General features: G+C 49.5%; 1 protein-coding gene across 1 annotated transcript in view; it reads left to right on the forward strand.

Annotated features, from left to right (window-relative positions):
• LOC119452381 (allatostatin-A receptor) overlaps positions 1 to 12,151 on the forward strand; it is a 30,563-nt gene that overhangs the window by 14,389 nt on the left and 4,023 nt on the right. Inside the window, exon 2 of the mRNA XM_037714576.2 lies at positions 10,792 to 11,874. Coding sequence (XP_037570504.1) covers positions 10,882 to 11,874 — 993 coding nt within the window. The 5' untranslated portion in view covers positions 10,792 to 10,881. The remainder of the gene's footprint in view (positions 1 to 10,791; positions 11,875 to 12,151) is intronic.

Raw genomic sequence — 12,151 nt, forward strand, 5'->3', positions numbered from 1 at the left:
CTCCTCACGCGTTCGCCGTCGTCGTTGTCGTCTTCCACAGCTGGCAGGCTTTCGCCTTCACGTTTTACAAACGTGGAACACTTTCTTACTTTTCGTGTCACGAGGGACTATAGGTTAGATTGGGAATCGCTGGAATAGGATGTAGGTGGTTTGCGTAACCAGGAACTACTAACAAGGTTTTGACGACCACGCCGACAGTTGAGCTCGTCTTATACGTTTGAAACCGATGCAATATGGAGCTTTGCTGGGCTGCTGTTGCCCTCAACTCGTAAAGGCGACGCTTCGGTAGTCACCGTTACATCGTCACATGTTACTGCAGTTCTAGCAGAACTTAACGGCCGTGACGAGCGCAAACTTTACCTTCCGTCGTAATGATTAGGTGAAAGCGAGGCAGACATCGCGTCGTTGCAGAGTGGCCACACGTGTCTTTTACGACCTTTCCCCGTGAGGACCGTAATAAAACTTTTCTGGACGCGCTGAAGCGTATGTGTCCTAAGATGACATGACTCGAATGCGTCCAGAAATGCGTGGCTCTGAAGTAGGACGTACCCCGAGATTTTTTTATGGAACACGTAAAAAGCAGTAAAGAAAGGATAACGCGTTGTGCACGTACTTTAAATCAGAAAAAGAAGGCCACCAAAGAACGAGTAATGTTTCTAGCGTCGCCGCTTATGCAACAGCTTTTACGACACGCAGTTCATTGGCGCTCGCGAATTCACGCGAGCAGTTTGTGCGGCCTAGACTATATTAAACTCTTTAATGGGACAGTTATTTATTTTTTAATGCGTTAGCATTCTTTGGGCACTTCACCTACTTTTCGGGGGCTATGTTTGTATCTAACCACTTTCCCACCTATTTGGGTACCCACACTTACTAATCTGTGGTTGAATGGGTAATGTATAGGTCTGCTGTGCTGAGGGAACAGGGTTCGAAGCCAACCATCGGATTGAGATGGGTCACTCAGTATAGGGCAATGTGTACATACGTACCGCTCTTCTATGAAGCTCTTTCACGCCAACATGGGTCCCTGTAGATGCGGGACTGGGTAGGTACCTTCGATTTATCCGATGTTGAGCGCAATCGAACCCACATCACAAGGGTCCTCAAGGACAGTAACCGGATGCATTCGCAGACAGCACCAAAAATACATCTGCCGGTTTTCAGTGAACGCATTTCGCGCCAATGCTTTCGCGAGCTGCGCCACGAATGCACTGGGTATGCGGGCCGTTCTTCAACGAACCTCTCGCAAACTGGGATCACTGAGGCTGTGTTCGAATTCTTTCCATCATCGTAGACAGTCTACTTTGACGTCTACGAAGACAGCCAAGACAGCTTCGAGGACAATAATGGAACGCGTTTCGAGCCGTCTGGAAGACGCTTCTGCGACGTGACGCCACCTCGCGGCGACAACAAGAAAGTTGAGAAAAGCACACATTAGTTCTTTATTTTAAGTATTTTCGCCCGCGAACCTATGAAAAACATGATGTGACTTACATTAAGGTTATTGAAAAGCGTGTCTACGTTTTTGTGTGCGCAGACAACCTTCCCGTCGAGTTTCTAAGCGCCCTGCTCAGTCGCCATCTTGTTTAGACAGGAAAGTAGCCTGCATCGTTCTTGACTTCGATGTTGTCTTCGCGATGCTGTCTAATTTGACATCTTCGCGAGAATTAGAACGAGTCTTAAGATGGCCGCCGTCCACTTAGCTGTCTATTTAGCCGTCTAAGACGAGTATTGGAACACACCCTAAGTATGTGCCACTCGGTGTCCGGAAAGCGAGGGAACAATTCTCAGCGTTCGTTGGCAACGGTGCGCCACGCTTCTAGTCTCAGAGGCCACGCGCAGACTTCTCATGAGTGACACTAGATGGCGTAGCCTGTCCAGAAAAAAAAAAGCGAAGGAGTGGAGCCCAGTGGCCGCATGACGCGTTTCTGAGCGTTCGTGAGCGTCAGCTCGCCATGCATTTCGGAGGCCACGTGGAGTTCTCGCGGCGGCAGCGCTAGATGACGGCGAGTGTTGTTTTGGAAGCGCTAAAAATAAATCGCTGCAGTCCACAGCTCATATATAACTCGTTTCGATAGTGGGAATACGTTGTTTCGCTATATTGATTCAAGGATAAACGCATTACCGTCCACAGTCACCGTGAGAAGGATTCTGCTGCAATTTTTTTGACCGATGATTACAACTGGGATATGCCGTAAATGTCTGCAGTCTGTACATGTATTATGAATATGGTATCATATTAGCTGCCGTTCTTCGGCAAGCATAAATAACGGTTGTAGGTAAACCGGTTTCATCACGAAATTAGCAAATATCGTTGTATATTCTTATGTTAAACAAATTTACATTACCATCTATTTGAACTACAGATGTACTGTACGTGCGAAGAAACGATAACTCGAAAGTAGGCAGAGCCGCATAAATGCATGAGCAAAGGGCCGCCTCCAGCGAATGACATGTGCTTAGAACAATGGCAAGGTGGCATGGATTAGAGCATTGCACGCGCTTGGGCTTACCCGAAAGCCCGGGCCCGGCCCGCCCCGTGGGCCGTGCCGGGTCGGGTAGGGCAGTTTTTTCATAGCTCGGGCCGGGCTCGGGCACGGCATGTGCTTTTTGACGCGGGCCCGGGCCGGGCTCGGGTATTTTGACGTGGGCCCGAGCTGGGCTCGGACTTTCTGGTGGTGTGCATGTAACATGCAACGAGTTATCCTCGCTTGTCTCTATTCTGAAAAGCCTGTTGCCCTGGCGCAGCTGGAAGCTGGCAGTGCACTCTTGTGTACTTGCCTTTTCTCCCTCCTTCGTATTTCGCACTGTTTGAACAGAATCTAAAAGTCCAGAAAGACCGAAGTTGCCTGAAACCAAAGGATGCCATTGTATTTCTTACCTAAATGAATGCAAATAATGCTTTCAGCGCGGTGCAAGCGCGTTCACGACTTGCTGATTCTTAAAAGGCGAATTGGTAAAAAGATGACTGGTAAGAAAGCCGGCAGATCCCACGTCCTGTGGGAATCGATGTTATGCGAAGAAGTGTGCGGGGAGCCTACCACGTTAATGAAACGACCATGAGAGCACTAAAAAGTAGGCGGCTATTTCATGACCTACATGATACGCATGTCATGACATTCATGTCATTAGTCTTCAGGAGACCCTTTAGCTACACCTAAGAGACCTTAAGGTGAAAGCCATAGTCATGTCCATGATTATGACTTCGACCACCAACCTTTAGCCTTTGCCTTCACTTAGTGCTATATCCAAACCCATTCCAGTGGTTTTTGAGTGTTAATCATATTATCACTGAGTCATTCTCATTTTTGCTGAGTCATGGTCATGACTATGACTTCTACCACCAACCTTTAGTGCTTCCTTCACTTAGTGCCCACGTTCGAACCTATTTCAGGGGCTTTTGAATGTTAACGTTTTTTCGCTGAGTCATTGTCATTTATCTGTGTCATGCTCATGACTATGATTTCTACCATCATCCTTCAGTGTTATCGTTGCGGAAAAAATTGCCTTCAGTTCCACTGTTTCTAGAGAACTATGTTCTGGCGTGCAGAGGCACAAAGCGCGGGTGTAATTTTTTTTTCGGTAAAGTTCGTGCGGAACTTCAGGATTGTCACTGAGTATGGGCAGAAAAATGGCGAAGCAAGTAAAACATAACATGCTTCGTCATGATCAGGCGGTGAAGAAGAGTTAATGTGTGTGAAGAAGAAGGTAATGTGTGTGACCATGTTGCTGGTTTGCTTGGCTGCGGCGTCCTGTTGGCGAGCGACGTCCTGCTGCCGAGTCGCTTCGGTGAAGGTACGAGCATTTTGGTACAGCTCCGTAGTGTCTTAAGCAACCAGTTGAGTTGCGACGCGCTCAGCTTCACGAATGGGACCGGCTGAGTTCGCAGCATGCTCCGCGAACGTGCGAAGGCGTTCTGCTTCACGCTGACGTGTCTCTCGCCAGACCAAAGCGAGATTCGCCCGACGACTTCGTTACCTTTCTGCGCCGCGTATAGCGCAGCAGTTTTCTTAGTTGGTACCACTGCAAGCGAAACAATAGGCAGCGTGTAAGCACTGCTTATTCATGTTGAAGCTGCACTCCGTAGGCGACGAGGTGCCACAGGCTAATCGGACGCAAAAGCCAAACCATGTGCGGAAACTGCGTCGTAACCTCAGCCGAAGGCCTACACCACCAACACCATGCTACACCGCGTTGGAGCCTCCGCTGCGCTGAGACTACCGAAGCGCTCGCTGTCGGCGCTCGTTAAGGCCCAACCACAAGGAACGGATTTCCGACGGATTTCCGGCGTCGGCGCCGGCCGGCGGCACGCGGCGTGGACGGCTCTCAACCACTAGAGACTCTCGGCGTCGACGTATTTCAAGCGTGGCGCAATGTGGCCAGATCCTTGGCCCCGAATTTAGTCGGTCAGTTTTGCAAAATGCTGCGCTAACAGAACAATTGTTTTTACTAAGCAAGGACTTCTTGTACTTCTAAAACTTCATAAAAATTGTCCGTAGCTCTAGTGCAAACATATACGCTGGTTGTCTGTGCTGAAAAAAGTAGCACCAGTCGCATAGCATGGATAGCATCACCAGCAGCTTCTGTTCCTAGCAAAATACTTTCCGCTAGATAACGTGACGTGTAAATTCTACATTGTATGAAAAACTATATCCGCTGTCGAACGTTAAACACAAACGAGAGCTCCGATACTTGTCGAGCTCAGCTGCAGTGCACGGCTACCGGCGGCAGACGACCGGCTCGGTTGTGCCCGCATCGCAGCCGACGGCGCCGCTAATATCAGCGCATTTTCTTCTTTGTGTATAATTATAGCGAAGAGCGACAAGAACGGTGAGAAAATATCGCGGCTGGTGAGCGTTGGTGATTCATTCCGAAGCGCCGTCAGCTCAAGCTTTCGAGTGAGCCGGAGATGGCCTAGCGACGATATCGGCGCCGCCGAACGATCAGCGGCGGTGAGGCTGCCGTCTGTGCCAGGGTGACCACCCCTCGGTCACTGATTGGCCACTTCGCTGTACAGCTGCAGCACAAATGGGTCCCGGTCCCATCCTGTCTACGGCAAGGAAATCTCGCCGCTCGCGAGCGAAACCACCGTCAAACGGTGACCCGCGAACGGCGTACGGCGAGTTGGCGTGCCGGTAACGTGGACGGGCCTTAAGTGTGCACTTCGACGTTCGTTGCATGTCCCTGTCTGGAAAGAGTATACATCATTACAAAGCTGCACCACTTGCAATGGCCGGAGCACGCGCGAGCGATCGGCTGTTTGGGACGCAGACGAGGCACAGGCACTCGCGGACGGCAACGCCGGAAGCTCGCTTTGTAAATGGCCTCCGAGCTCACTCACATGGCACGGCGCACCATCTCGGAGGCTATATTTTGTTTGTCTCCTGCGTCTACCGCCACTTCCGCCGTCAGCGCTGCAGTCTGGCCTGCTCGGTCTTGCGGCGCCGACCGGCGGCGCATTGTTCTCCACGCCGCCGGCCGCCGTCGCGTGCCGCCGGCCGGCGCCGACGCCGAAAATCCGTCGGAAATCCATTCCTTGTGGTTGGGCCTTTAGTGTCGTGATGCAGCACTTCGCTTCACCGCTCCTAGATGGCAGCGCCACCACTCTTAAGAGTAAATGTGAAGACAGCACATTCTACGCGTTCGCGCCGACGTCACATCCGTTACAGGAAGTTGATGGTGGATACCCCGGCATTTAACACTTTCGTGTTATGAAACAAAAAAAAAAAACATCCGGGCTATCACATCTCGAAGCCACGCGCGGATATAGCGGTTGCACCGCTAGAGGAACGTAGAGGAAGGAACGCGCGAGAGAGGAGCCCGGCAACAGTTCGCTCCTCACGCACGATGCGTGTCGCTGCAATCGCTCGTACCGGAGCACCAGACGGTGGCCGCGTATGGACTTCGCGGGGGTGCCGCTAGATAGCGCAGCATGTGCTGAGAGAAGCGCAAGCAAGGGCCTTGCTGTGAACCGCGCGGCGTTCGCTCCCGTGTTCACTTTCAAATAGCTTGCGATCGAACTTCCCAAAATGCTATTTTTTTGCCGATGCGTAAGTTTCTATACCAACAATAACAAGGAATATAGACGTGGAACAGTCAATAACGCTCATTCGAAACACTGCAAACATGCTCTATAGCTAAGACGAGAGCTCACTGTTTGCGAAAATGAGGCGCGAAAATTTCTGTACGGCGATTGTTGTTTCTTGTACATATTATAAACTTGTGTTGCACTTTAACTTTATCATTGTTACGCCATGTTCAGACACTTAGTGGTAACTTAATTACCTTGAAATGTGACATCGGACGTGCGCGTTGCCTTTAAAAAGTGTCCTAAATATGGAAAAAAAATAAATAAGCTGAAAAAATTTCGAAGTCTGCAATGATTCCAGGCTTCGTTCGGTCCCTACCTAATACTTATACTTTTTCTTGGAACGCAGACATCATTACGCTTCCCAAGCTATTCCGTATGTTTAATTTTCTGTGCCGCAGCTCAGAGTTTCCTGCAGCACTACGGTGTCACTCAAAATTTTGAACATGAAATCATTTTAGCTCCCCTTGTCGGCGACCTTGAACAGACCTTGAGCGAAAATCCAGAGCCGTCATCCGGGCACTCCAGACGAGAATGGGTGCGAGAACGAAGCAAGAACCTCCGTTGCGAGAGCAAAACGAGATCATCCGGACAACCAGTCAACATTTAAGAAAATATGGTCTCTGGCCAGCATTACATACGCTAGTTACTGCCCAAACAAGATACAAAAAAAAAACATCGCTTCCGATTTCTTCCTGTTCGTTCATAATATCACTGAAGCTGTAACTTCGTGATGATGATGTATGGTGTTTAATGGCGCAAGGGCCAGGTATGGCCAAAGAGCGCCAGGCCAGTGGTTATGAGCTGACAATGGAGCAATGAATTGTCAAAGGTGTGTCGTGGCTGTAAAAGGGCCTAAAAAGAAATCGCTGTAAAATGCGTAAGATATATATGTAATAAAATTATGGCAGTGACTAATGAGGTGCACTATGATCACGAAAGAACAAATTGCAAGGTAATGACGATAAACGAAAATATATCAGTTTTTTTTTTCAGAGCACTACTGCCTTGACACACCATTTGAAAATGTAAGGGCCTGGAGGCGCGCTCTATGCAAAAACTACTATCGCGGCGACATCCTCTGAGGAGAGGATGCGCTACGAAACTATTGGGCAAATAACATGCAGTACAACATCGCCCAGAAAATCTAGAACAGCTTTGGTGTTGAAGAGAGGTTCGTCACCAAGGAACATAGCAGGGTGGAGAGGGAGACGGTACTGGTACGCTAGAGGAAAGTGTCTTTTTCTCTCTCTTTCGGCTTCCCTGCACTCCACGAGCACGTGGAGCACGGTAAGCCTCTCTCCACATCTACCACAGGTTGGCGGGTCATTTACAGTTAAGAGAAAATTGTGGGTGCCGAATGTATGTCCTATTCTCAGACGAGAGAATAGGACATTAGTTCTTCTAATTTTCGTAACGGGACGCCAGGGACCTATCTGTGGCTTAACCAAGAAGCTGTAACTTCGTGTACGCTGAACTTTTGTTTGTAATTTCGAATAACGATGTTCAAAAGGCCCATACAGTGCACCCTACACTTGATTGTCATCTTTTGGCGGTGACACACGGTTGCCTGTGCTCTTTTCAACGCCAGCGGTCCCTGATTTCCGCGGCGCGGGATTTTCGCCGCCTCCTTCGAGAGATGGCGCCACGCTGCGTGACCAGGCCGGCAGCGTCCGTTAACAGCGCGGATGGTTGTTTTGCCGAGACGAGACTTGCTACGAGGTTCAGTTCAAAACAGGTTCACTTCGGCTGAGTAAGCTTTCAGGCCTGCATCGCGGCACCAAACTGCTTTGCCGGTAGCCATTTCATGCTTACATCTGCTCTCGATTACGGGAGAGCCAGAATTTTGTTACACGTATTTGTGTCGGAGAATGTAAAAAAACAAATTCGAGCGTTTATCTTCGCCAGTAGCTTTACATCAAGGGTGAGTAAATCATAAAGCAGACATAGGTTTATAAGACAAAATAAGGTATAACTTTTTCTAAAGATGCACTATATAAAGAATATCAAGCATGTTTACGGGAGTTATACGAATCACACACAAAAAAAGAAATAAAGGGTATAATAAAGAAAAAGTAAAGGAAAAGAAAGGAGATTTAGTCGGAAACTTGAAGTAGGCCAAGGCGTCTTCAATACAATGAAGAGAAAGAAATACGTGATGCTAACAGGATGTCTTCAAGCTATAATTACTAGTCCTGTGCTCATAATTCCAGAATGGTGTCCACCCTTTCTCAAGCGTTTCTGCTTACTCTCTCTTGTTAATGTTCTTTGGAAGCGTTTGCTTTATTCCAACCTTCCTGGGTGCCATTACCGGTCTCTTTCGCTTATGATAGGGATGGCCCCAGGGCTGGAGAAAAGATGTTTCTGGGTAATGACCACCATAATGTAGCGAAACACACCCCAGTACTCACGAGAGAGAAGTGATCGTCTCATTCTCGCCATTTACACAGACCGAATATTTCTCGTATTAGTGTTCTTCATTGACGGGATATGGAGAAGGGCCTTCGCACACGAATACGGCGCCGGCTCCTGCTAGTCTTGTGACCAGGAAATATATAGAGAGTGCCAGCTACAACGCTATAGGTTCTCCCTGTGTTAGAAAAGTATCGCGCAACGCAAGCAGTGATCGTCTAGTGCGGAGCCAAAGGGGGCGCGCTCCTAGTAACTGGAGCTGAGCCTTGCAACCGTGCGCCAAACGGATGTTTTCACGCAGCGATACAGATGCTGCGACGGAAACCTGTCCACTCGCCTTAGGAAACGCGTCTCGTGACCTTATTGCAACGAACATTCTCTCAGGTTGGTCTTGCCTCTCTTGGCGATAAGACTGGTTGATTTTGCTGAAGCGTGATTTACAAGTCTACTTAAGTTTACAAGGCAGCACCTCTTAGTGGCACCGCGTGCTTGAAATTTCGAGCAGCTCTGGTAGATCCCAACGGAGGTACTCTAAGCATTTCTCAGAAGTACTGGCTTCGACCAGACGCATTAGTTACTTTCTGCTCAATGTGTTTGCGCTTGTGCAGGTGTGCGCTATGTTTGAATGCGTAATTTCATAAGTCGTTCTCGTCATGTGAAGTAGCAAGCTAAGCGTCTTACCATGGCAGTATCCCCCACCATCCGATAAAGAATGTTTCTCTTTCTCTATGTATTCAAAGTGAGTACAATGCCGCTAATTCCCGACTATGTCGCTCAACGTCCTGTGTATTGCTGGGAGTAGAGAACGTGATAACCGGTCCAATGTTGCAACGAATGATCCATAATGGAAACAGCGATAGTTAAGTTTTTAGCGTCGACAATTCGTGAACGCACCACTTCACACCCGTGTCATTTGACCCGTGATGGAAAGATAAAAAAGTTGTCGCAGTTTCACCTGAAAGGTGAAGCATCAATTGCGATAGCAAATTTGTAGAGAGATATACGGAGTAATGATATTAGCTTTATCAGCTGTATAAACTTGGACATGCAGCAGCACCGGCAACGCGCCGAACTGTTGTCGACGCCGTCGGCATTTTGCCCGCGTTCGCTCAAAATGCGTGCGGCGTTGGTGACTGTTGCCGGAGCCTCTGATATAAATAGGCACTTGGTGCCGCAGCTAAACGTCGCCTCCCTTCCCTCCCCCTTCCCCCCCTCCCCCACGGTCTCTCGCGCATCGGAAGAAGGCGCGTTTGCTCTACATATATGGTGATTGTAAAGGAGGAAAGAGACGCCTACTTCTGCAGCCCTTAAGGAAGCACGGCGCAGAACGCGCGTTTGTTCTCCGCCGTGCGTTCACTCCCCGTGAAAGAGCGCGTCCCTCGCGCCCTTTCACTCGCACATACAGCGTTCGGCGGCGCGGCTGCAGAAGATAGCGCCAACCTTTCCCTTTCCCTCAAGAACCACTTACCACGGCGCGCGGCCACGATTTCATCTCCATTGACGTCATACGGAACCTCACGGCGACGGCGACGGCGACGGCGACGGCGACGCCGACGGCGACGGCGACGCCGACGGCAGAAATCTGCTTTTGAGTGTCCATATAATTGCTATCGCAATAAAAAAAAGTGATGTAATGGAAGGTGTACTGGTGCGAGAGCAATAATAATGAGCGTAATGTGGGAATACACTCGCGTTGAGTTAGAAGGTGAGCTTGAATGCATCATGGCGGCGTTTACGGGTCGTTTCAGTGCACAGCCCGTGAACGCTGCTGGTTAGAAAATGCGCTACTCGTAATGGCCTCACAACGATCGCCACACAAAAAAAAAAAAAAAAAAAAAAACATGCGTGGACAGGACATAGAAACGAAATGGCGCTCACTTACAGCATATAATTCTGGTAGAAATACGGAAGCACTGCGTGGTTCTCATGTGCACAGAAAAATGCTACCAGTTGTTTAAAAACGATACTCGGCCATCTCTCGATAAAATCTAAAGAACTGATCATAAAATTCATTCGAGAAACCAAGTCTTGCCGTACGTAGCAGATGAATCAATAACGCAATCGCCAGCCTGATGGAAAAAGCATACAAATGCTCACGTGAAACAGTGCGCGTATGCTTCTTCACACTATGACAACGTCACTTTCTATAGAACGGGCGAATTGCACCTCGTGTTCATGAATGTCCACAGTAAGTAACTGCTCATTGCCATAGTTGGTGCACACATCGTGAACAATAATGCCAGAAACCTTACCAAAAGCTATAATTCCACTTTCTCTTTTCTGTTTTCCAGAGTCTGCACATTTGTATCCTGGCCACGGACGACACAAAGCTACTCCTGTGATCCGAAGCAGCAAGAGCCCTACCTAAAGAAGTGCCCATCATGCACGGCTACACTGAAGAGTCCTCGTACGCGGCTGAAGACCACAAGCGCGATGCCGACCCAGCGACGCCTGCCGGTGCCGTCCAGCACTACGGGAGTTCCGATCCAATCAAGCTTCTGGCGACGCTCGTAAAACAGACCGCAGTGGCAGCGGCCTCAAACCTCTGCAACGGTACCGCGTCGCCGTTATCTTGCGGCGGTGACTCCAGCAACGTGACTCCCGACGCCGTGTACTCGGATGGCGAGGACGACGACTTCTTTGAGTACCCCGGTAACAGAGCGGTAGAAGAAGTGCTGGGCATCGTGGTTCCGATCCTGTTCGGTGCCATCGCCGTGATCGGATTCTTCGGCAACGCGCTCGTGGTCCTCGTCGTGCTGTGCAACCCGCAGATGCGTTCCACCACGAACATTCTCATCATTAACCTCGCGATGGCCGACCTGCTGTTCATCGTCTTCTGCGTCCCATTCACGGGCTGGGACTACACCCTGAACTACTGGCCCTTCGGCGACGTCTGGTGTCGCGTCGTGCAGTACCTCGTCATCGTGTGCGCGTACGCGAGCATATACACGCTGGTGCTGATGTCGCTGGACAGGTTCTTGGCCGTGGTCCACCCGATTACCTCCATGTCCGTGAGAACGGAGCGAAACGCGTATTTGGCCATTCTTCTCACCTGGGTCGTCATTCTCCTCGCCTGCATCCCCGCGCTGTTCGCCCACGGCATGATTGTTCTCAACGACAGTTTTTCATCTTGCACCTTCCGGGTGGACCTGGGCTACAACATCGCGGCTTTCCAGATATCTTTCTTCATGTCCTCCTTCGTGATTCCACTTGCGCTCATATTCATACTTTACGTCTTGATGCTCAAGAGACTTTGGTTTGGAACAGCACCCGGAGGCAGGGTCAGCGCAGAAAGCGTGCGATCCAAGAAACGGGTCACCCGGCTCGTCGTCGTGGTTGTCGTCGTGTTCGCCGTTTGCTGGTGTCCCGTTCAGGTATGTGCCATGTGCTATTGCTTTAGTAATGATGAGTACAGGTAACAATGGTAGCATGATGATCTTCGGTCCTCAAGTGCTGGTAAATGTGCGGGTTGCGCTATCTGGTTTAAGAAGGACATGGCTACGGGAACTATGTTCCTTCAAGACGCTTCCAGGCTGTAAAACATGTTTTCAAGCATTTATCTCCAAGGCTTTTCCAGTAAAGGCTTGTCATATGAGAAGCACAGTATTGGGTAGGAATGCTTCATGGCTAGAACGCTCATAGGTGTCCACG

The sequence above is a fragment of the Dermacentor silvarum genome, chromosome 5 (genome assembly GCF_013339745.2).
Source record: "Dermacentor silvarum isolate Dsil-2018 chromosome 5, BIME_Dsil_1.4, whole genome shotgun sequence".
NCBI lineage: Eukaryota > Metazoa > Arthropoda > Arachnida > Ixodida > Ixodidae > Dermacentor > Dermacentor silvarum.